This window comes from Rhinopithecus roxellana, chromosome 7 (assembly GCF_007565055.1).
Source record: "Rhinopithecus roxellana isolate Shanxi Qingling chromosome 7, ASM756505v1, whole genome shotgun sequence".
Lineage (NCBI taxonomy): Eukaryota > Metazoa > Chordata > Mammalia > Primates > Cercopithecidae > Rhinopithecus > Rhinopithecus roxellana.
In genome coordinates this window covers 102,848,227-102,873,266 of record NC_044555.1, presented here as the reverse complement: position 1 = coordinate 102,873,266, position 25,040 = coordinate 102,848,227, and the positions used below count along the sequence as shown (strand labels likewise).

Sequence of the window (25,040 nt, the reverse complement as noted above, 5' to 3'; positions counted from 1 at the left end):
TGGCGTGAACCCAGGAGGCGGAGCTGGCAGTGAGCTGAGATCCGGCCACTGCACTCCAGCCTGGGCGACAGAGCGAGACTCCGTCTCAAAAAAAAAGAAAGAAAGAAGAAACTTGAATATTTTAATATACATATATTTATAATGCACTGGATTAATTTTTGGCGTTAACTGGTGCCCTAAAATCATTTCTATGAGATCTAAGCATTTCTTAATTCATTTTTATTTTTTACTTTTTTTATTGAGACAAGGTCTTGCTCTGTCACCCATCCTGGAGTGCAGTGATGTGCTCAAAGCTCACAGCAGCCTCTACCTCCCGAGCTCAATCGGTCCTCCCACTTCGGTTTCCCAAGTAGCTGAGACTAAAGGCATGCGCCACCACCCACGATGCCCAGTTAACTTTTTGTATTTTTGGTAGAGGCCAAGTTTCACCATGTTGCCCAGGCTGATCTTGAACTCCTGAGCTCAAGCAATCTGCCGCCTCCACCTCCCAATTTGCTGGGATTACAGGCATGAGCCAGCACTTGCTAATTTTATAGGAAGAAGAAAAGAACTGCGTTTCTGGCCACTCTGAGAAGAAATTAATAATCCTTAAAGTCTCTAAAGACTTTTTTCTTCTAAAAAAAAAAAGGATATTTTTCCCTTTTATTGCAGTCACTAATTCACTCTGTGTCATATTGTAAGTATTCATGTTTGCTTCAGCAGATTGTAAATTCCTTGAGGGCAAGAACTAGGCATATAGCAGATGCCTAAAATATTGGTAAAATTGTTTGAGAAATGGGGGGAGGGCATGTTGGGAAGAAAGAGATGTCTACAGGATTTAATCAGAGCCCAACTGGTCAGCAGGGATAAGCAGGGTGGGGGGCAGGAGTGGTTTATGTCCAGAACCATCTTATCTAATTTCTTTTTCTTTTTTCTTTCTTTCTTTTTTTTTTTTTTTTTTTTTTTTTTTGCAGTGATGCACTGATGGCTCACTGCAGCCTCGACCTCTCAGGCTCAAGTGATTCTCCCACCTCAACCTCTAGAGTAGCTGGGATTACAGGCACGCACCACCACTCCTGGATAATTTTTGTATTTTTGGTAGAGACGGGGTTTCACCATATTGGCCAGGCTGGTCTCGAACTCCTGGGCTCAAGTAATCTGCCCGCCTTGGCCTCCAAAAGTGCTGGGATTACAGACATGAGCCACTGCACCCAGCCCTAATTTTCTTTTGCATAGAAGTGATATGGTAGTGTGAGAATAAGCTCAGTTGTATGGTTTTCTTTAAGTTGTTTTTTACTCACATACTTTAAATTATTACTGGCTCACAATCTGCCCAAACTGGAAAGGACCTTTAGAGGTAAAGGAGAGAGGCCACATGTTTTAGATTTCTGAGATGGTCTTACTTTTAAACTTTCTGTGCCGTTATTCTCCATGGTATAACTCATGAAGATGTGTAATAATTTTTTATTGAAAACATGATTGTTTGAAAGGTGTGAAGAAAATTGGAATAAATCCTATGTCGTATTTTTGTAATGAGGAGTGTTGAACACATTCGTGAAACAATATTTTTAGAATTACTACTATTCGTTTGCATTTAACTTATGAATTTAAAAAAAAAATTTTTTTTGGAGATGAGGTCTCACTGTGTTTCCCAAGCTGGTCTCGAACTCTTAGCCTCAAGCAATCCTCCCGCAGTGCTGGGATTGCAGTTCTTTTTATTCTTGATCTTTAAAATGCCTAACTTCAGGCCTGGGCATGGTGGCTCATACTTGTAATACCAGCACTTTGGGAGGCTGAGGTGGGTGGATTGCTTGAAGCCAGGAATTCAAGATCAGCCTGGGCAAAATGGTGAAACCCCATCTCTACAAAAAATACAAAAATTAGCCAGGCATGGTGGCCCACGCCTATAGTCTGAGCTACTTGGGAAGCTGAGGAGGGAGGATCACCTGAGAGGGAGGAGCCTGGGAAGTCAAGGTGGCAGTGAGCCGTGATCGCACCACTGCACTCCAGTCTGGGCAACAGAGTAAGACCCTGTCTCAACAGACAAACAAACAACAACAACAGCAAAAACCACAAAGCCTAACTTCATTACTAACTTACGAACTTGCTTTTCCTCATAGATCCTGTGATTACTCTGAAAGGTATTTTCATCCAACCTGTCTACTGAGAAGTTATCTATCTTTAGTGGCATCTTGATATCATAGGTAAGAAAAGTAAATAGGCGAGCTTTGTTTTATATCTTTTTTTAAGAGTCTAATGTTATTTATTTTATATTATTTTATTTTATTTGAAACAGTCTCACTCTGTCACCCAGGCTGGAGTGCAGTGGTGCGATCTCGGCTCACTGCAACCTCTGTCTCCCAGGTTCAAGCAATTCTCCTGCCTCACTCTGCCTCCCGAGTAGCTGGGATTACAGGCACCCGGCTACTTTTTGTATTTTCAGTAGAGACAGGGTTTCACCATGTTGGTCAGACTGGTCGCGAACTCCTGACCTCAAGCAATCCACCTGCCTCCACCTCCCAAAGTGCTGGGATTACAGGCGTGAGCCACTGTGCCCGGCTGATGGTTTTATTTAATTTTTAAAACACCAGTCACTACATGTGTCTGTTACATTATGGTAAAAACTTAGCTAATAGCATCATATGGTCATTTTAAAACTTCTCCAGGATTTGAGAAACCTGAGTGTGAATTCCAGTCCTGAGAGTCCAAGTCTTCTAATAAGAAAAAAAGGAGTTAGAATATGTAGCTCCTGGAACTATTGTGAGGGTTCAGGATATTAATATGTAAATGAATTTGTATAATGTATTAATAATACTTGCTGTATAGTTGTTGAAGGGATTAATTTCATTAAAGTTCTGTTTTATTGAGTGCCTTACTATGTGCCAGGGGCTGTGATAAATTCTAGAAATAGCAACAATTCTGTGAAAAAGATAGATGTGGCCCAGCTCTCTTATGAATCCCTCCCTGCCACTTCCAGCCCCTACCTCTTTATACCGAGCATTACACTTCTTGGCCAAAACTTGAGTTGGTGAGTAATTTGTTGCCTTTTAATAAAATGTCTAAAAGGGATAAATATAAGATCTCAAAATGTATTTTGTATAGTTTGTGAAATTTAACCCATAGTATACTTTTTTTTGGAAAGGCAACATCTTTAGGGCAGTGGAACTACTCTATGTAATACTGTAATGGTGGATATATGTCATTATACATTTGTCCAAACCCACAGATTGTACAACACTAAGAGTGAACCCTAATGTTCACCAGAGTCTTAGGGTGGTAATGATGTACGTTCATCAGTTGTAACAAATGTACCACTGAGGTACAGGATGTTTTGGTCAATGACTGATCAAATATCTGATAGTAGTCCCATAAGATTATACTATATTCTTACTGTACGTTTTCTGTGTTTAGATATACGGATACCATTGTGTTACAATTGCCTACAGTGTTTACTACAGTAACCTGCTGTGTCATTTGTAGCCTAAGAGCAATAGGCCATACCGTATAGCCTATGTGTGTAGTAAGCTATACCATCTAGGTTTGTGTAAGTGCACTCTGTGATGCTTGCACAATGGCAAAATCACCTAACAATGCATTTCTCACAACACATCTCTGTGTTTAAGCAACATGTGGCTGTATATGGGAACTCTCTGTAACTTCTGCTTGATTTTGCTGTGAACCTAAAACTACTCTAATAATAACGTCTATTGGCCGGGCACGGTGGCTCACACCTGTAATCCCAGCATTTTGGGAGACCGAGGTGGGAGGATCCCTTGGCCCAGGACTTAGACACCAGCTTGGGCAAGGTGGCAAGACCCTGTCTTTACAAAAAAGAAAAAGAAATAAAGAAAAATAAAGTCTACCAAAAAAATAAATCAGAAGAGAGAAAAAACCTAACGCAAAAAAGGAGAAAGCAACATGTAATCATTTTCATTTTTCTTCGTCCAAAATCATTGTTATAATAGGTTTGTATTTGGAAATTATCTACTGTGATACAGACCTCCTCTCTTTATTGCCAGGATCAGCAAGGTTTTTCCGTATAGGTTCAGATCATAAATATTGTGTGACAAGAGGTAAAATCAAGAATATTATGATATTAATATCAAGGATATAATACATTATTTCTACAAGTTTTTATTGACAAAATTCAAAATATAATAATTGAGTACAATTTTTTGGTAATACAATTCTGATGAGAAGAACAGAATTCTTTTTTTTCTGGGATAACATTTCACTTAATTGGGTTCAAAGTTAATGTGCCCTATCATCAAAATTGACTGCAAAAAATTTCCTTTCATAACTATATCCAGCTTGAGGTCATACAAAAACAACTGGTGATCCAGTTTTGGCCCACAGGCCATATGTAGTTTGCCAACCTTTGTTCTATTAGTTAAATAGATCAATAAGGCCAAATTGGAAAGGGTGTGTACTCGGATAATATAATAATTTACATGCATAAGAATGTGTATATTAGCACACATGTGCATTTTTATATCAAAACCAACTATAATTTGCTTTATTTCCTCTTTATTTCTCCTTTAATGAGAGTGATTGATAGGTGTCAGTGTGCTCTTTGAAAATCAGTGTTTTCACAGTGAATGATTCTAAAGTGGCTTAATAGGAAAATGATATTTTCTGTGAATCATTGGTCACATAATTTTGACCTTTAGTTTTGGCTCGTATAACCAAGAATTTCTATTATGTAGCTTTTTCCTGTCACTGCTGGGTACTTTGGCCTTTCCTTAATCTTTTTGAATGTAATTTAAGATTTTGTCCTTGGAAGGAAAATTCAGAAATATTTTTTCTCAATAAATTTTGGTAAGTGATGACTTCTCACTTGTTTGTTTTCTTTATTAAAGCTGTACATAGAGACATGGTAACCTATTCAGATTGCTTTGGTAGTTTGAAATTCTGTTTAAATTATCCCTATGATGAGAACTTAGCAAGAGTGCTTATATTTATCACAATTATTTTAAGTCTGAAACCTTTTCGGTTTTTCTTTAGATCTTTAAATGGATGAGATGGCTACCACTCAGATTTCCAAAGATGAACTTGATGAACTCAAAGAGGCCTTTGCAAAAGTTGGTGAGTATTTTTTGTAGTAAAACTATAGGGAAGCAATATTTATTTGGTCCCAAAGTTATTTCTCTAAAAATATCACATGAGGCCAGGCGCGGTGGCTCAAGCCTGTAATCCCAGCACTTTGGGAGGCCGAGACAGGCGGATCACGAGGTCAGCAGATCAAGACCATCCTGGCTAACACAGTGAAACCCCGTCTCCACTAAAAAATACAAAAAACTAGCCGGGCGAGGTGGCGGGCGCCTGTAGTCCCAGCTACTCGGGAGGCTGAGGCAGGAGAATGGCATAAACCCGGGAGGCGGAGCTTGCAGTGAGCTGAGATCCGGCCACTGCACTCCAGCCCGGGCGACAGAGCGAGACTCCGTCTCAAAAAAAAAAAAAAAAAAAAAAAAAAAAAAAAAAAAAAAAAAAATCACATGAATGGTTAATCAAAAACATTACAGCAACATAGTTAAAATAGATGAGATAAAGTTTTGGAAGCTATACTTAAAATTGTTTTATTTATTTATTTGGTCAAGAGTGGTAGCTGATATTATTTCCAATTTTATATAGTATTTAATATGGTCAAATTTTTTAGACCACAGTTCCAATCCTTAACTGGTGACTGTTATATATGGTTCCTGAAATTTTCATGCCAAATTTTAGTTATTATATTTTGTATCTCGTATCTTTCTGAAGAGGTTTGAAACTTTCACCATATTCTCAAAGGGATATGTGACCCTCAAAAACATTAGATGATTTTTTACCCTTCCCTAATTAGTTTGGCGTTATTGCCTTTTTTATGGGTTTTCTGAGCCTTTGGATAATGCAGATCGTTCTACCTCGCCATGTTAAATTATAGCTTCAATATAAGATGAGAAGGCATAGCATGCCATTTGATTTATCCTTTATCATCATATAACATGCCTTACAATAGAGCAGCTATGGAATGTAAATATGGAATATTTACATTCCAAATTTTAGTGCTCGGGTCAAGTCTATAGACAGTAATGAGAAAACAGGGTAAGAACAGACTACTTATGTAAATACATGAATCAGCATGTGCTTAGAGAGGTAGATTATTATTATTTGGTATCTCCTTGACTAAAGGGTACAGAATTAGCTCATATAATGATTTGTTATGTAAATCAGAATTTGCCATTAGACCTGTGTTGAAAATCCCATTAGTGAAAAATAAGGAAATATATACTTCTGTTCCCATATATTTATAATCAACATTTTCTGTGAAGTCATTCAGTAGTAGCAGTGTACCTTGGGAAGAATAGTGACCCCAGCCAGAGTGACCATTCATAATCCCATCAAAATTTTAACTGGAAAAAACTGAATAGTCCTGACTCTAACATGATTGCGTGTGTGTGTGTGTGTGTCTGTGTGTATAAAAATAGCAGTTAATTAACTTGCCATGGATACCACTTACTGTAAGAAAAATTCTACATAGTTTAATATATAACAGCAAGTGAATTCTTGGCTGCAAGAGGTTTTTTTTTTTTTTTTAATGTCTCTCATTCTGTCAAAATAGTCTTATAATTGTTTTAGGAGTGCATTTGTTGAACCTTTTTTGAAATTTATATTCATCTTTCAACATTAGCAGCAGCTTAATTTGTTCTTTATGAATAGAATTTCGGAGCAGACACTATGCCCTATTAAGTACTCATCTCCTCAAGTAAAAGCTGAATACAGGTCTTGTCCTCACATGCAGCATCTTGGAAATAATTATGTGCAATATTCCTTAAAAATTAAAGATAATTCAGATATTATTTACCTGATGAGACTTGGAATACATTTTACAAGTAAAAGAACTTCATTGTCCCTTAAAAGCTTAATGACATAAAGAGGATTGACCAATTATCTTCATAGAAGAAGCAGTTAAATTGTATTAAGTAAGGAATCAATGAGAAGTTTGACTGCAAGAAAAGGTCATTGTGGAGCTATTGTTTAAGTAGAGTTTAAGATAGGAGTACAGTTTGCCAACGCCCCTGCCAGGCATATGTTCCTAACATACTCAGGCTCTTATTACTATATATGCTGTAAAAAATTCTGGAATCCAGAATTCCTGCCTGTTGTGAATATTATTCTTTTGTAGTGTCCACTCAGTATCTAGCATAGTGTTGCACACATGTTAGGTTCTCAGTAAATATTTCACTGATTGAAACCCAAGGAAATATATACACGTAGCCTTTTGATGTACTGGGATTTTTGTCATTATCAACTATACGTTCAGAGGGCCTTTGTTGTGAAGATTTTCATTACAGTGGAATTTATTATGAAAGGTTTTTGCCATTAAATTGTAGCATATAAAATTTATATGTATTTTTCAGCATAATAATGCTTGTGTGTACTCCATCTTTTAGAAACTCATTTAAGGACCCAGCAGTCTTTCGATTTTCTTTAAAAAAATCTTTGTAGTTTTAAGTTGTTGTTAGTTACAGAACCCTCAGGCAACTGTCAAAGGTGTTACAGAAATTTTTTTCCTAATTCAGGGACACTTTATTTTAAAAACAAGCTCTATAACTTATTATCCTGTGAAGGACAGTTTTTTCTTTTTGTGGGGGTAGGTTGGCAGAGAACAGGAAAGACTATTTTGTCTCAGTTCAATTGCGACAAAATATGGAAATCATTAGATGATTTTCCCCATCTATTAACGATAATAGCCTTGATTATCTCCTTAGAAATTCAGCAAAATCATAGTGTGTGGAGAAAATCTCTGTAATTACTGCTAATCATAGGTTTTGTTCAATCAATTAATAGTGCTTTGAAACTCTCTTTACTAGCAATAAATTGAGTATTAGAATTTAAAGTTCTCTTTTCACTCACTTTCTGCACCTGCGTAGTTTTAATCTCCAAGCTCATATAATTATTTTAATTTTCTCAACAATTGTTTCCCATGCTTCCCAGTAGCAGAAACGTTAGTTATCAATTTTTGTACTTCATGATGTTTCCATTTTAATTTAAATGCTGGAATACATAACTTTTTCTAAAGAAGAATAAATAACACCTTTCAAAACACTTAGGTATTAATATTGTACCATCTAGAAACTGTCTTTTACATTCTAAGCCTTTAATCTTGCTATGGAAGCTAGTGGTCATTTGGATGATTACTTGTCATAAAGAAAAATTCATGTAATGTAAATCTTTGCAGAGTTGCTTTAGTACTGCAAACACTTACCTTGACTTGCCTTTTTTCCCTCCTGAGCACTACTGAGGTTTTTTAAACATGAATTCAGCACTTTTGAAATAAAAGAATAATGGGGTTTCTTAAATGACTAGGAATAGTATGGGCGTATTCCTTTGAGGTTTCCCACCAAACTAAGCAAGAAAAAAATTAGTTGTGGTGGTTGTAACCATACCAGACTTCTCTCATCCCAGGAAGTTGAGTTGTTTCAAATTACTTGATATTCTCTAGTATATAAAAAACACTCGGCCGGGCGCTCCTGTAATCCCAGCACTTTGGGAGGCCAAGGCGGGCGGATCACGAGGTCGGGAGATTGAGACCATCCTGGCTAACACGGTGAAACCCCGTCTCTACTAAAAATACAAAAAAAAAATGAGCCAGGCATGGTGGCGGGCGCCTGTAATCCTAGCTACTCGGGAGGCTGAGGCAGGAGAATGGCGTGAACCTGGGAGGCGGAGCTTGCAGTGAGCCGAGATTGTGCCACTGCACTCCAGCCTGGGCGACAGAGCAAGACTCCGTCTCAAAAAAAAAAAACACACACACACACACACACATATCAGGATGATGCCACGAAAAAAAAAGTACTTTAGTTTAATTTACTTTTAGTATTCAATAAAACTACACCAGTGCATATTTGTTTAATTATGCCTTAAAACAAAAACAAAACTATAGCCCATCTAAAAAAAATGAAACTAATCAGTGCTCTTTCATTGTGCCATCTGGTTAATTATATATGGATTATTAGAAGTGGAGGTCTTGGGATAGTTGGAAAACCATGTTTCCAAGGTGTGGAAGCTAGTGAGGAGTACACATGTGTGGGTGCATGGGTAAAAGCAAGAGCACACGTGTGTGTGAGAACACAGATGTATTTTTAAAACGAGAGTTGCAGCAGGGGAAAAATGATGGCCAAACTGCTGGAAATTTTGAGTCAGAAAAGGACTGATAAACATTTTTGATTACCTGGTCTCACCCTCTAAACTTGTCCAGCCTTCTGCTGTACTTGACCTCCATCTTTGGAAATCCACTAGTACAGTGAACTCTAATGCAGCAACCTCCAGTCTACCCTTAGCTGGAACTCATTAAACTGCCTCTTATATTTGCTGCAGTGAGCTACCTCAAAAGGTATAAGCTGTGAGAGGCAAACCCCATGTTTAACTAAGCATCTGGAGATGTTTAGCAGCTGCGTTTTCTAAGGTTTTAATGCCTAATGAAAGCTTGATTTTACTGCTTAGATCTTAGGATGGAATATAGTTTAAATTCTTCTGCCCAAGTCTTTTGACCGAGTCTTTTAAATCAGTATTTTGTGAGTTTTCATGGGCATTCAGGATTGTGTATGTATGTATGTAAACCCATTATTGTTAGATAAATAGATTCCTTTTGTCATTTCTTTAGTGCAGAAAATTTGTAGAATATGTTGGTCAAACCAAATTGAACTTTTAAATCCAACTTCTCCAAAAGGATATGCATCTGCACTTGATAGGCTTTCTTCTTTAAGTCCTAATGAGCACTGTCCTGAGTGGGCTAATAGAGAGGTCGCATGTGTGTTGCAGATTAGGGCACACAATATGTGACCTCTTCATAAAGAAAGACACCAGATTTAGACAGATTCAAGGATGTTTAAAGCAACACACACACACACACACACACACAACCTGAGCGTCAAAGAAAATCCCAGTCTTTATTACTGTCAAATTTATAAGACAAAATAGCACCCCAAAAGACGCTTTTGAAGTGATAGATTGCAGCACGTACCACCTGGACATGGGCAGTGTAAAACAGCAGCTAAAATCAAAACCTCTTGGATTCTGGCTTAGCTTTCTCCAGACAAGTACTTAAAATAGCTTAAATAACAGGATGCAAGGGGAGGGAAAACATTTCCTTTTAAGGATATGCATTCTTGGTGTGATTCAAACTTCTGCAGGAACATGGCTGTGTAATAAGTTTATTTACTTTAAGGTTTACTTAGGGGAGGGCGGTGGGGGAGTTAAATGGTATTTAAAATAATACTTGGTAAAAGAATAATGAGGTTTCCTTTAAAACAAAATGCAGATGTGAACCTCCATGTGTCATGAGAGAGAGAGAGAGAGAGAGAGAGAGAGAAAACACTCCTTGTAACAGTTGTTTTTTTTTTCTGGTGAATTCAGTGGTCAATATGAAAAATGGGCCTGTCTGGTGCAGCATTGGGAGCTGCTTAGTGATTTTTTTAAGTATCATAATTTTCTTCTTTTAAAAAAATAACACTTTGCCAATTTACTCAAATTTAACCCCTTACTTTCTGCCAGAATTGTGTTCAGTGATAAGGTAGTTTCCTTTATCCAGCTTCTCCTTAATGTCCACCCATACTGACCATATTTTCTAAACCAGAAGGTTGAGACGTGCTGGCATTGAAACTGCTCTGCATAATATAGGCAGTATGGTAATTTATGTCTACTGTATCAGCTGGTTGGAAACTATGATGCTGGAACAGAAGAGTCTTCAAAACACAGAGCCTTTCCCACTCCATACCAATGTATAGTTAATGAGAAAATGGCAAGTGAGCCAAAAAGGAGTTGCAGAATATTGGCAGCATGAATGAGAAAATAAAGGACTGCCATCATGCCTGGTGGTTATGATTTTAATATCCAGTTGTTAAAACGACTTCCAATCTAGGTATGTGTATTTTGGGTCAGTTTACTATTAAATTCTCATGTTTATGTCAAAACTCAGAATAGGAGAAGTTCACCATCAAACATACTGAGCAGCAACATTATAATTCCAATGCTTTGTTTTTAAAGTGGACATTTTAACCACAAATAAGGACATAGTCTTGTGATTTTAAAAAATTAAATTGTCTTTTTGAAAAACCTTGCCACATTATTCTTATTCTCATTTTGCTTTTGAATAACAAAAAAGTATCCAAAATTCATTTTGGACTATTTGGGAATCATTCAGGTACCTCAGTTATTTTATTTTACGCATGAGGAAAACATGACTCAAAGACTATCATTTAGCCAGTTTGTAAAACGAAACTACTTTTCTCCGATGTAGAAAATTAGATTGAATAGTCATCAGCATATATGTTTTTTTTTTTTTTTTTTTTTTTTTTTATTATACTTTAAGTTCTAGGGTACATGTGCATAACGTGCAGGTTTGTTACATATGTATACTTATGCCATGTTGGTGTGCTGCACCCATCAACTCGTCAGCACCCATCAATTCATCATTTATATCTTGTATAACTCCCCAATGCAAGTTTAAAATTGCAACAAGTTAGTCTTAGAAGTAGACTAAAAGTTGTGAGCACCTGATGAGATGGAAGCTTTCTAAAATCCCATTGTGCTACCTTTTTTCTGGCCTTCCAAACCACATTAGATCTTTGATATTGTTTAAGGATGGTTTTGGTTTTTTGACTGAGGGTTGGAAATAAAATTAGCATAAAACTCTTTAAGAGTAATTGCATGCTATTTTGTCTCTCAAGTACTTTACCAGCTGGGAGGTTTTGTAAAATGAATTGCTAGCTGCCTTTTTAGGCTCCCTCTGCCTTCTTGTTTAAATTGAAATTGTTTTCTTCGGGCCGGGCGCGGTGGCTGAAGCCTGTAATCCCAGCACTTTGGGAGGCCGAGATGGGCGGATCACGAGGTCAGGAGATCCAGACCATCCTGGCTAACACGGTGAAACCCCGTCTCTACTAAAAAAATACAAAAAAACTAGCCGGGCGATGTGGCGGGCGCCTGTAGTCCCAGTTACTGGGAGGCTGAGGCAGGAGAATGGCGTAAACCCGGGAGGCGGAGCTTGCAGTGAGTCGAGATCGCGCCACTGTACTCCAGCCTGGGCTACAGAGCGAGACTCCGTCTCAAAAAAAAAAAAAGAAAGAAAGAAAGAAATTGTTTTCTTCAAAATATATGATTTAAGAGCTCTAAGAAAGGCTTGATAAAATTGACTCGTACTAACACTAAAATGCCTTTGATCATGGGAGGTAGTGTAAGTGGGACTAACACTGGAGGCTAAAATATGGGAAAATGACAGAATAGGTAAAATTTTTAGAAGAGAACACACATTTTTCTCATCCCAGGAAAGAGTAAGGATATGTATTCAACGTGACTCAAAATTTTTACAAGGACTTTGTAGCCACAGTTTCAAGTAAGACCCAGGGGTTCCATTTGATTCATTTCTGTATCTTTGGCATCTAGCCCAGTGGATGTCTACCCACAGGGTAAGTACTCAGTTTGCTCTGGAGGGTGACTCATACTTAAACAAGTGCGCATCTCCTTTCTCATTAAAGCCAAAGCAGGTTTCTACATTTGGAACAAAAGAGATCCTGACCAGAGAGCTATCACTGGTTGTCCACTTGGGCCCTCCCTGATGGGTGTGCTCACTTAGAAAACCAAATTACAGATCTGAAGGCTGCTGGGTAGGGACAGGATTAGAACAAAGGGAATGAGATTGAATGTTATTTAAGGGATATTTCTGTCAAGTTTTGGTTTCTTGATGAATTGCCATTCAGTCTTTGAGTGCTATTTCTGTATTTTTGTCATTGTTGTTTAGTTTTGTTTTTAAAATGCTCTTCTAGGATTAGAGCATCCTTTCCTTGGTCAATTCCTGAGAATCAGTGAGTCTACAAAAGTAATTTTTTTCCATTGCTTATTATATACAAAAGATTGTGCTACATATTGGAGTGGGAGATACAAAGATTTAAAAGAATCTTTATCGGGAGATTTGCAGCCTAATAAGGAAGTTTTTCATGTAATAACAAATTCTTATTCCTCCAATTTCCTTTAACATTTTCCTGTCCCTTTCTAAAAGCATCTGTTACTACTACCCTTACTTCAAAATGAAATTTCCAAATGTGGTTATTTTATGTTAGTTATGTTTTAGGGTGGCTACTTCCTGGCATCTTTTAATCACTTCAGTGAACTGTCTTCTAATTAATGCTCAAGGGATGTTATTTTAAGAAGGATTCATGCAAATAGTAATTCTCCCTGTGACCCAAACTTCTGGAGTTTTTTGTTTTTGCTTTTGAGACAGTGTCTCACTTGTGCCCAGGCTAAAGTGCAATGATGCCGTCCGTCATAGCTCACTGCAGCCTCGAAATCCTGGGTTCAACTGATCCTCCTGCTTCGGCCTCCCAAAGCACTGGGATTACAGGCATGAGCCACCAGTCCCAGCCACCAGACCTGTATTCTAACCTAATACAAATAGACAGCCAGATAGACTTTCTGGGCCTTAGTCAGTTTCATATAGTTTTGAATCCACTGTAGTTCTCCCACATCGAATTTAAAACATCTCTACCTTCCACTTCTATTATAACACTGAGAATACAAAAAGAACAATACCTGTTATATACCTGTTATATACTCCAGTCTAAACTAGAGTCAAAGCACAGTGGCTCATACTTGTAATCCCAACACTTTGGGAGGCCAAGGTGGGAGGATCATTTGAGGCCAGGAGTTTGAGATTAGCTTGGTCAATATAGTGAGACCCTGTCTCTACAAAAAATACGACAAAAAGTTAGCTGGGCATAGTGGTGAAAGCCTGTAGTCTCAGCTACTCAGGAGGCTGAGGTGGGAGGATTGCTTGAGCCCAGGATTTCAAGGCTGCAGTGAGCTATGATTGTGCCACTGTACTCCAGCCTGGGCAACAGAATGAGACCCTGTCTCTAAAGATACTTTTTTAAATAAAAAAATTGGCTGGGCATCCCATTACTGGGTATATACCCAAAGGATTATAAATCATGCTGCTATAAAGACACATGCACCCGTATGTTCATTGCGGCACTATTCACAATAGCAAAGACTTGGAATCAACCTAAATGTCCATCAGTGACAGATTGGATTAAGAAAATGTGGCACATATACACCATGGAATACTATGCAGCCATAAAAAAGGATGAGTTTGTGTCCTTTGTAGGGACATGAATGCAGCTGGAAACCATCATTCTCAGCAAACTATCACAAGAACAGAAAACCAAACACCGCATGTTCTCACTCATAGGTGGGAACTGAACAATGAGATCACTTGGACTTGGGAAGGGGAACATCACACACCGGGGCCTATCACGGGGAGGGGGGAGGGGGGAGGGATTGCATTGGGAGTTATACCTGATGTAAATGACAAGTTGATGGGTGCTGACAAGTTGATGGGTGCAGCACACCAACATGGCACAAGTATACATATGTAACAAACCTGCACATTATGCACATGTACCCTAGAACTTAAAGTATAATAAAAAAAAAAAAAATTGGCTGGGCTTGGTGACTCATGCCTATAACCCTACCACTTTAGGAGGCCAAGGTGGGAGGATCACTTGAGGCCAGGGGTTCAAGACCAGCCTGGCCAACATGATGAAACCCCATCTCCACTAAAAGTATAGAAGTTGGCCAGGCATTGTGGCGCATGCCTGTAACCCTGCTACTCAGGAGACTGAGGCAGGAGAATCGCTTGAACTCAGAAAGCGGAGGTTGTAGTGAGCCAAGATCATGCCACTGCACTCCAACCTGGGTGACAGAGTGAGACTTAGTCTCAAAATAAAGAAATAAAATAGCTTAAAAGAAAAAAGAACCCACTAAAGTGAACAACGTTTTGATAGTTAAAAGGAATAAGCTATCTCTTCCTCCAAAGATATCATAAAAATGAAAGAATGTTATACTTAGGTAATAAGGTATAGTAGTGATCAGAATGTTATCACTCTATCTGTATTTAATACGCATTACTATTCTATCTCCAGGTTTTGAAAGTGTTTGTGTGGGGGGAGAGTTATGAAGTCTTGTGTATTCTGATTTATAATCAGTGTGATAGAACCAAAAAGGAACTTTAGAGATATGTGGTCCAAAGCCCTCCTTTTACAGATGAGAAAACTAAGGCCTGAAGAGGTAACTTGTGCAAATTAATAGCCAAGTTGAGATAAGACACTGTGTCACATTATTCCCACTGTGTGTCTCTTCAAGCATGCATGCTGTGTTTCTTTCACTATGCCTCACTTACTCTCTAGTACTGAGCTCCACTGTAATTTTAGAAAGGAAATAGGAAAAACAAGTTGGTATATGCATGGGAGCAGGTGTATTTAAACCCAAGACATTCATAAAACAAGAGCCACTAAAATTTTACCGCAGTGCCATGGGGATTACTTTGTTCTTTTTAGCAACTGCAGACATTATTGATGGATTGATTTCTACATAGAAACACTTTACATGTAGAAATAAAGAGTTTGATGTATGACCTTTTATAAATCCAAAGCAAAGAAAGTGAATATACACCCTAGGGAAATTAAGTGCTTTACCTCGAAGAAAATCTAAGTGATTTTCACACTAAGTATTGAGTGGTTTGTTATTGATGTTTTAAAAGTACAGATATTTTAATTAACCAGGTGTAATTGTGCCCACCTTTGGTCCCAGCCATGCTGGGGAGCTGAGGCAGGAGGATTGCTTGAGCCAGGAGGTTGAGGCTGCAGTGACCCATGCTCGTGCCACTCCAGCTTGGACAACAGAGACCCTGTCTCAAAGAAATATAAAAGTAAAAATAAAAGTACAGATGTTTTAATTCAGAGATTTAAAATGTAGTAATCAATGTTTAAGAAACTTTAATACTTAAAATAGACTGCATTAAAACTAAACAGAATTTCGTCAGCATTCAAAATATTGGCAAGATGGTTCCATACAGTATGCTTAATATTTTAATTTAATTTAATTTTTAATCCCCCAGAGCATTATTGCAAATTGCAATTTTAGTAATTGACCAAAAATTGGATAATGTGAATTACACATAGATCACACTTAGAAGGAAATTTCAGTGTATTCCATGGAATACATTGGCCTAGCAGAACTTGTATGATCAGCTAGCTCCCTGACCTTATATCTCATTTTCCCCCTTGTTCACTCTACCCAAGTCATATTGGATCTTTACTTTTGGATCTTTACTTTTCCCGAAACACACCAGACACACTGCAGCATCACTGACTTTGCATTTGCTATTTCCTCTACCCGAACTCTCTTGCCCCAGATAGCCACATGATTTGCTTCCCTTACCTCATAGAAGTCTTCATTCAAATATAACCTCATCGAAGTGGCCTTTCTTACCCATTCTGTCTAAGTAGTAGCACCACAACCATTCCTGCCCCCCAATATCTCTATAACCCAGGGTTACCCAACTTCAGCACAACTGACATTTTGAGCTGCATAATTCTTGCGTTGTACATACCGGGGAGGGATCATATCCATTGTAAGATATTTAGAAGCATCCCCAGCCTCTTTCCACTGTATGCCAGGTGCTTCCTCTCCCAGCCCAACTCCCTTCTCCAGTTATAGGAATCAAAAATGTCTCCTGGGGGCAAAATAGCCCCAGTCTAACTCCCTACGCTTTTTTTTTTTTTTTTTTTTTTTTTTTTTTTTTTTTTTTTGACACAGAGTCTTGCTCTGTCACCCAGGCTGCAGTGCATTGACGCAATCCAGGTTCGGGCGATTCTCTTGCTGCAGCCTCCCAAGTAGGTGGGACTATAGGCGCCTGCCACCATACCCAGCTAATTTTTGTATTTTTAGTAAAGATGGGGTTTTGCCATGTGGGCCAGGCTGGTCTCGAACTCCTGACCTCAAGTGATCCACCTGCCTCCGCCTCCCAAAGGCTGGGATTACAGGCGTGAGTCACCGTGCCCAGCCTGCTTTTTTTTTTTATTTTTTATTTTATATATTTTTTTGAGATGGATTCTCACTTTGTTGCCCAGGCTGGAGTGCACTCGCACTATCTTGGCTCACTGCAACCTCCACCTCCCAGGTTCAAGTGATTCTCCTGCCTCAGCCTCCTGAGTAGCTGAGATTACAGGCACTCGCCACTATGCCTGGCTAATTTTTTGTATTTTTAGTAGAGAGGGGATTTCACCACGTTGGCCAGGCTGGTCTCGAACTCCTGACCTCAGGTGATCCACCCATCTCTGCCTTCCAAAGTGCTGGGATTACAGGCGTGAGCCACTGTGCCCGGCCACAATACATTTTCTTAAACGCAGTAAGGTCATCTTGAGTCATTTCTCTATTCAGGTTGTTTCCTTCTATTATAATTAAATTTACATATGAAAATCAGCGGGACCTAAGGAATAAAAGTCATTATTGAACAGAAGATATTTGAAATTACTTGTGAACATCAAACTGTATTCACAGAAAAATATATATTCAAGTGGTTACAACCCTCAGGACATTAGCCTTTTTCTCAATGAATTAACTTTTGGTCATTGATCGGGTTTTTTTTCTATTTTTAAAAGCTTCAGAATAAACATCATTCATTTAATCAGCACTTCAAGATATACTCTGAGAAACTTCAGTAGTACAAAAATTAAAAGGTTATTTATAGAGTCATGTTAAACATCTGATTTCGTCAGTAGTGCATTTATTTTTATGAACTCTGTATTCGTCTTGAATTAATGTTTATTTACATTAACTCTTAAAATAATTGGCACTGAACGTGATTGCTTAATTTCAGATGTGCTTTGAAACAGAATCAGCATTAAGTTCCTAAAAGTTCTTTTAGAGCAATGGAAGAATAAGAAACACAAAATTCCTATAGTTACAGTAGAAATTGTTCTACACTATGGAAGTGTTTTGTAGGTTTACAATCTATTAGTTCTTTTTTTTAAATCCTATTAACTCCAAGTTAATAATAATTGTATTAACCAACTATGCTTTCTTGAACTTAGGGATGCTCTTTTTAAGTAAATCTACATACACATTGCTTAAATCACAGGATACATGATATAAAACCTTGCTTTTTTCACTAAAATGTCCATTTCCCTTTCAAACAATCTTATGTTCCCCACAACAAGAAAATATTTTATTTAAGTGAGCTTATGAACTGAGCCTCAAATGAAGGAAAATACTCTTAATAAATTATGTCTCTCAATTTTTTCCTTTTTTGCTTGCTCTCCTTTTTTACAAAGATCTCAACAGCAACGGATTCATTTGTGACTATGAACTTCATGAGCTCTTCAAGGAAGCTAATATGCCATTACCAGGATATAAAGTGAGAGAAATTATTCAGAAACTCATGCTGGATGGTGACAGGAATAAAGATGGGAAAATAAGTTTTGACGAATTTGTTTACGTAAGTATGTGAAAATTCCCGATTATTAGAAGTAATAGATATTCCTTCATCTAGTGGGATGTTATAGTATTAAGTACTATTATGTTAAGTTCCTAAATATATCATATTAGTACTGTTATAACTAGTAACATTTCTGTCATCCTGCCCACTAAATTTACTTCTTTTAGCTGCTAGAATATCTTAACAAATGAATCAAGAAAAAGAGCACTGCAGAAACAAAGATATAACATGGTAAAGTGTTAAGGTGATAAGTTGTATAATGTGAACAGTCTCCTTTCATGGCATCATTAAAGGGCAGTTATCAAGGTGATAAGTGACATCTTTGAAGTATTGTCTCTCCCATGGTGAACAGTGTGCTCCAAAATTTTAATGATACACCCTGACCCACAGTCTCGGAAGCTTCCTGAGCTGAACTTTCTTATTAAAAAGTTGTTTTCCACTCTTGTGGTAGGGGTGTTTAACTGAACCATTTTCTCTAGGATGATAATTTTGATAATTAAAAGTTTGAAGCATATCTTTTTAGTCCATTGGAAGAGGCATTTAAAATTTTTGTTTTCTTCTCTAGTTTCATCAAATATTCTTCAAGGTTAGGGGCTGAGTTTTTAGTTCTTTCACCCCCCACTCCACTCCCAGAACTTAGTTTGGTGTTCTCTACTCAGTGCCTGGAAAATGTATACTTGGCACATGGTTCTTCAATGCCTACCACTATTGGCTGCTAGCAAGTGAGGACTAGATTTTTTAGACTTATGCCATTTTCAGTCTGTATTTATTGACAATGTATTTGAGATACATGTTAAAAATAGCTGACTGGGGCCGGGCACGGTGGCTCAAGCCTGTAATCCCAGCACTTTGGGAGGCCGAGACGGGCGGATCACGAGGTCAGGAGATCGAGACCATCCTGGCTAACATGGTGAAACCCCGTCTCTACTAAAAACTACAAAAAACTAGCCGGCCATCCTGGCTAACACGGTGAAACCCCGTCTCTACTAAAAACTACAAAAAACTAGCCGGGCGACGTGGCGGCGCCTGTAGTCCCAGCTACCCGGGAGGCTGAGACAGGAGAATGGCGTGAACCCGGGAGGCGGAGCTTGCAGTGAGCTGAGATCCGGCCACAGCACTCCAGCCTGGGTGACAGAGCGAGACTCCGTCTCAAAAAAAGAAAAAAAAGAAAAAAAAAAAAAAAAAAAAAAACTAGCCGGGCGACGTGGCGGCGCCTGTAGTCCTGTAGTCCCAGCTACCCGGGAGGCTGAACAGGAGAATGTCATAAACCCAGGAGGCGGAGCTTGCAGTGAGCTGAGATCAGGCCACAGCACTCCAGCCTGAGTGACAGAGCGAGACTCCGTCTCAAAAAAAAAAAAAAAAAAAAAAAAAAATAGCTGACTGGGTGTGGTGGCTCACACCTGTAACTCCAGCACTTTGGTAGGCTGAGGCAGGAGGCTCTCTTGAGGCCAGGCATTCAAGATCAACTTGGGCAAGTTAGGGAGACTTTGTCAGCTTGGGCAACTTAGGGAGACCCCATCTGTACAAAAACGTTTTTTAAATTAACTCAGCATGGTAGCTTGAGCCTATAGTCCTAGCTACTCAGGAGGCTGAGGCAGGAGGATTGCTTTAGCCCAGTAGTTTGAGGCTGCAGTGAGCTATGATAGCACCACTGCCCTCCAGTCTGGGTGACAGAGCAAGACCCTGTCCCTGTCTCTTAATTAATTAATTAATTAATTTAAAAAATAAAAGAATAGCTGTTGCTTCTTCCCTCAATTAAGGATATCCTTAAGATTTTATTGGTGTATTTATTATTAATTTAAGGCTGAGTTTGACTAGATCTTACTAGGAATTCCTTTCAGTATATCACAAACTAGTTATCAGTGCCTAATATTTATCACAAATATCCTAGCACTCCTATCCTCCTTTGTCACGGTTTATTTTTCCCCAAGGCAACTGAAACTATAACATACTCCTATCAGTAATTGTGGCTCACCATAGCAAGTGAAATTTTAAAATGTTTTTTCCAATTAGAATTAACACCTTTAGAACACTGTAGTAGTTCAAGAAGCAAATTGACCAAGTAATGATGCCTACTCAGCTGACAGCATTTTGTGATTGTTTTTAAAATGCACACTTGTCGGCCGGGCACAGTGGCTCACGCCTGTAACCCCAGCACTTTGGGAGGGCAAGACGGGCGGATCACGAGGTCAGAAGATGGAGAACATGCTGGCCAACATGGTGAAACCCGGTCTCTACTAAAAATACAAAAATTAGCTGGATGTGTTGGTGCGTGCCTGTAATTACAGCTACTCGGGAGGCTGGGGCAGGAGAATCGCTTGAACCAGGAAGTTGGAGGTTGCAGTGAGCCGAGATCACTGCACTCCAGCCTGGTGACAGAGCAAGACTCCGTCTAAAAAGAAAAAAACAAAAAGAGGCAGACTTGTGTCATAATTATAATGGTATAGTTCCTGCCATTTTCTTTTGAAATACTGATTTTCTCCCACCATTTTTTTGTCTCCAGTTATAGCCAAAGCCTTTTGTTTTGAATTCTGTGTTCAATAGTAAGTTGCAGTTTATTTGCAATTTGAGCACTTGCATGTTTTCTGATGTATCACTTGCTACCCTTTTAACTGCATGGTTAATTGTGAATTTAAAGTAGCTCAGAGCAGCAGTTGACTATGATTGGCTGTTTTTGATAAAATTTATTGCTCAGAATTTTTTAATATATTAGAAAGAACAGACCAAAAACAATAGGATTTGCAGTGTGTCATTATTATTAAGGACAAAATTGTGAAAATGTCTTTGAAAATGATCTTGGGAAAATTGTTAATTTGTAGATTTTGAAATGTAGTTTCTACACAGCTATTTGTGGCTTTTAAGGGAGGAGGTGTGATTGCCTTGGTATATTCTTTGAAAGTAAAGAACATGCACAATAATTTTGGCAACACCAGGGCTTTAAGAAAACAACATTCGTGAGGACACTTGAGGTTAGAATATACATTTTAGAATTGGAAGGAATCATTATATTTACATTCCTACACTTTTCAAATGAAAAGAAACAAGCAAACTTGGATTTCTGAAAAAGGAAGTGATTTTTCCTTTTTGCTCAATATTACACAGAGGACTAGTGGTTTTTTCCACTACCTCCCCGCTATTCAAGAAATTTGAAATATCAAGGACAGTAAAGTAATCTGCCTGAAGTTTCAGATGCTACTACTATGACTGTATTAACCAAATGTCTGTCCATACCCATCTGCTTTGTCATCAATGAAACATCTTACAAATTGTCAAACAAAATATGGGTAGAGCTTAGTTATCCAAGAAATAGAAATCATGTTATTCCTGTCAGATATTAGCATAAGGAAATAGAAATAAACATGTTCTTGCTTGTTAGGTTTTTGCTTTTTCTTTGAATTGTTGCTCAAGGGATGTTAATTGCAAACCAAACTATAAACAAAAACAGTTTATGTTAATTTCAGAGAAGTGTGTGTGTGTGTGCGCGCGCGTGTGTGTGCGTGTGTATGGCAAAAAACAGTCCCAAAATTATATGTATGTAAACTTTAAAGGTGAAAATTAAATTTAATACCCTGCTTTTTAAAATTCTTAGCACTTCGAAACCAAAAATACTGGATTTTTATGCTTACAAGATAATAGGACTTTTTTTCTTTGATTGTTAAACTCGTATGGCACTTTCAGCAGAGAAGTAAGCTGCCCAGAACAGTCTTGGACATATAGTAAATGCTCTGTATGTGTTAGTTGTTGGGGTAGTTATTCCTTTTTTTTTTTTAAGAAGTTATGTTTTTCAAATATTACTAAGTTTAGGCCCACAAGACATTCCAAAATAATGGAAAAATTCAAACCTGCCTCTTTGGAAACATTTTGGAAATAAGCCCCAAACACTGGAAGCCAGTCAATTCTTTTTTTGCAATTCTTTCTGAAATCTTTCTTTCTTAAGTCATATGCCTCTGGATTGTTTTGGTTTGGCCACTTGTCCTGTGTTGAGCTAACTCTGGGGTCAAAAGAAGTTAGCCAGTTGCTGAGCGTCTTTGAGAGAAAGGCGGTGAAACTTAATAAAAGGAATAAAAAACATGTATATTCCATAAAGGACACTGAAAAGTATGTATAGATCAAGAGTGGATATTGCTTCCTGAAAAAAGTACAGCAGGAGTTAGCTCACAGATGATAAAGCAAGTCTTTCCTTGTGGAGAGAAAACAGCACAAAACAGTGAGCTCATTAGTATCACAACGGGCAGCTTTGAAAAGATTCATTGAGAAGACTCCAGCACAGTAGTCAGCCTTGTGCTATCTCTGATTTCAGAGATTTCTTGTTAAGCCAAAGCTTGTACTCAAATAGTTTTATCATCCACTTAAGCGATTTCTTTACGAAAGTAGAAAGTAAAATGCAAATTCTTTTGTAGTGAATCAATGTCACAGACATACAAATGTCAGTTCTTTCTTATCATTTTTACTTTTTTTTTTTTTTTTTTTGAGATGGAGTTTCACTCTTGTTGCCCAGGCTAGAGTGTAATGGCGTGATCTCGGCTCACTGCAACCTCTGCCTCCTGGGTTCAAGGGATTCTTCTGCATCAGCCTCCAGAGTAGCTGGGATTACAGGCATGCGCCACCACGACCAGCTAATTTTGTGTTTTTAGTAGAGATGGGGTTTCTTCATGTTGGTCAGGCTGGTCTCAAACTCCCGACCTCAAGTCATCCACCCACCACGGCCTCCCAAAGTGCTCGGATTACAGGCATGAGCCACTGCACCCAGCCCATTTTTACTTCTTTAAAATCCAAGGTGGCTCAAGCCTGTAATCCCAGCACTTTGGGAGGCCGAGACGGGCGGATCACGAGGTCAGGAGGTCGAGACCATCCTGGCTAACACGGTGAAACCCCGTCTCTACTAAAAAATACAAAAAACTAGCCGGGCGAGGTGGCAGGCGCCTGTAGTCCCAGCTACTCGGGAGGCTGAGGCAGGAGAATGGCGTAAACCTGGGAGGCGGAGCTTGCAGTGAGCTGAGATCTGGCCACTGCACTCCAGCCTGGGCGACAGAGCGAGACTCCGTCTCAAAAAAATAAAATAAAATAAAATCCAAGGATTAGAGGAAAATAGTATGAAACTAAAAGTTTAAGCTTAGCTGGAATAATTTATTTGAAACAATTTAGAAAATGAAGGTCATGTAACTTTTGCAAGACCTTTGAAAATTAGAAAACTTAATTACAACTTTGCATTTCATTGCCAAGCATAAGAAGGAGTTTTGCTAGAGCTACATAAGTAAATGCATTAGGATATATAGCAGAGACATTCTATATACATGTATATATTTTTAAAATTTATTTTCCTTTTTTTTCTTTTGAGACAGGGTCTTGCTTTCTTGCCCAGGCTGAAGTACAGTGGCACCATCTTGGCTCACTGCAACCTCTGCCTCTCGGGTTCAAGTGATTCTATGCGTCAGCCTCCTGAGTAGCTGGGGTTACAGGCATGCACCACCATGCCCACCTAATTTTTGTATTTTTAGTAGAGATGGGGTTTCATCAAGTTGGCCAGGCTGGTCTTGAACTCCTCCTGGCCTCAAGTGATCCACCTACCTCGGCCTCCCAAAATGCTGGGATTACAGATGTGAGCCACCGTGACCAGACTACTTTGCTAGTTCTAGTTATTAGTTCGAATTCCCAGACGTTCTCTTTTTTAAATACGAATTAATCCTTTTTTCTGTGACATAAACAAATTTGGATTTATTTTTTAGCTGAAATCATGAAAATTGAAACAACCTAAGTTTTAGAAGTAAATGATCCTTGAAGCAGAAGCACTTGTAATAAGAAAAATAACTTTACATATCTCATTCTGAAGCTGTAACACTTTTGTCATTGCAGGGACTTTGGTATGTTAGGCATGAAGAAATGCACACTTTCAGATTTTAACTTATTAGACAATTTTCACTAAATGAAGTAGAGTACAGAAAGAAGTGGACTAGTGACTATTGTCTTTTCACAGAGCAGGTGCATTGTTATCAAAAGGAGAGCTATGGGATCAAAATGCATCACAGTTAACGTACAGTTGAACTAAAACATCACATTGTAAATAAAAATATTTTAATAATTTGAAAACTGCCTGAAGTGTGTGCATCAGCTCCTCATTGTTGATACTTAGAAGCCAGTATAATGGCCATAGAGCAGGAAGGGTGATTTCATTGGTTGTGTGTAGTATTTAGAGTAGTGCGTATGTGTGTGTCTGCATACATATACAAACATAGACACACACAGACATTTATTCTAAAATTCTACCTCCAAAATTACCGGTATAGCTAGCACAGAATCGCAGCTATGGAAATACTGAGTAAGCTTGATTTTGTAAAATTTAACTGCTTACTAACTATTCTCTCAAACAGAATTGTATTTGTAAGTCCAAAGAAAGGATTTAAGAAAGGCAATAGGAAAAGATGACTAAGTAATAGGGCCACTACAACACATACAGCAACTTTTCTACCAGTTACTAAAAGTCACTTTCTCTAGACGGATTAATTACAAAAAGGTGCCTTCCTGGAAAGATGAACTACAACAAGGCACTCCTTTCGGCCTGACACAGTCCTGTGCAAGACACAAGGCTTGGTTAGTATAGCTTGGGCTGGATTTCTGCTTCTGCTCGTGCCTGCTCTGACATATACAACCTGAACTGTTATGTATATTGTAACCCTGTTCTGTGAACTGCAGACATAGGCTGCATCCTCCTGAGATGTGTGTGTGAATGCATATTTGTCATGAATGTTAAAGG

The 25,040-nt window shown here is 38.4% G+C and overlaps 1 protein-coding gene across 3 annotated transcripts in view; it reads left to right on the top strand.

Annotated features, from left to right (window-relative positions):
* Window positions 1-25,040, top strand: part of PLS3 (plastin 3) — a 90,476-nt gene that overhangs the window by 44,391 nt on the left and 21,045 nt on the right. For 2 of the 3 annotated variants that reach the window (XM_010355963.2, XM_010355964.2), the window contains exons 2-4: window positions 2,100-2,183; window positions 4,984-5,064; window positions 18,126-18,289. In XM_010355963.2, coding sequence (XP_010354265.1) covers window positions 4,992-5,064; window positions 18,126-18,289 — 237 coding nt within the window. In that variant the 5' untranslated portion in view covers window positions 2,100-2,183; window positions 4,984-4,991. The remainder of the gene's footprint in view (window positions 1-2,099; window positions 2,184-4,983; window positions 5,065-18,125; window positions 18,290-25,040) is intronic. The other variant, XM_010355962.2, reaches the window with a different exon arrangement.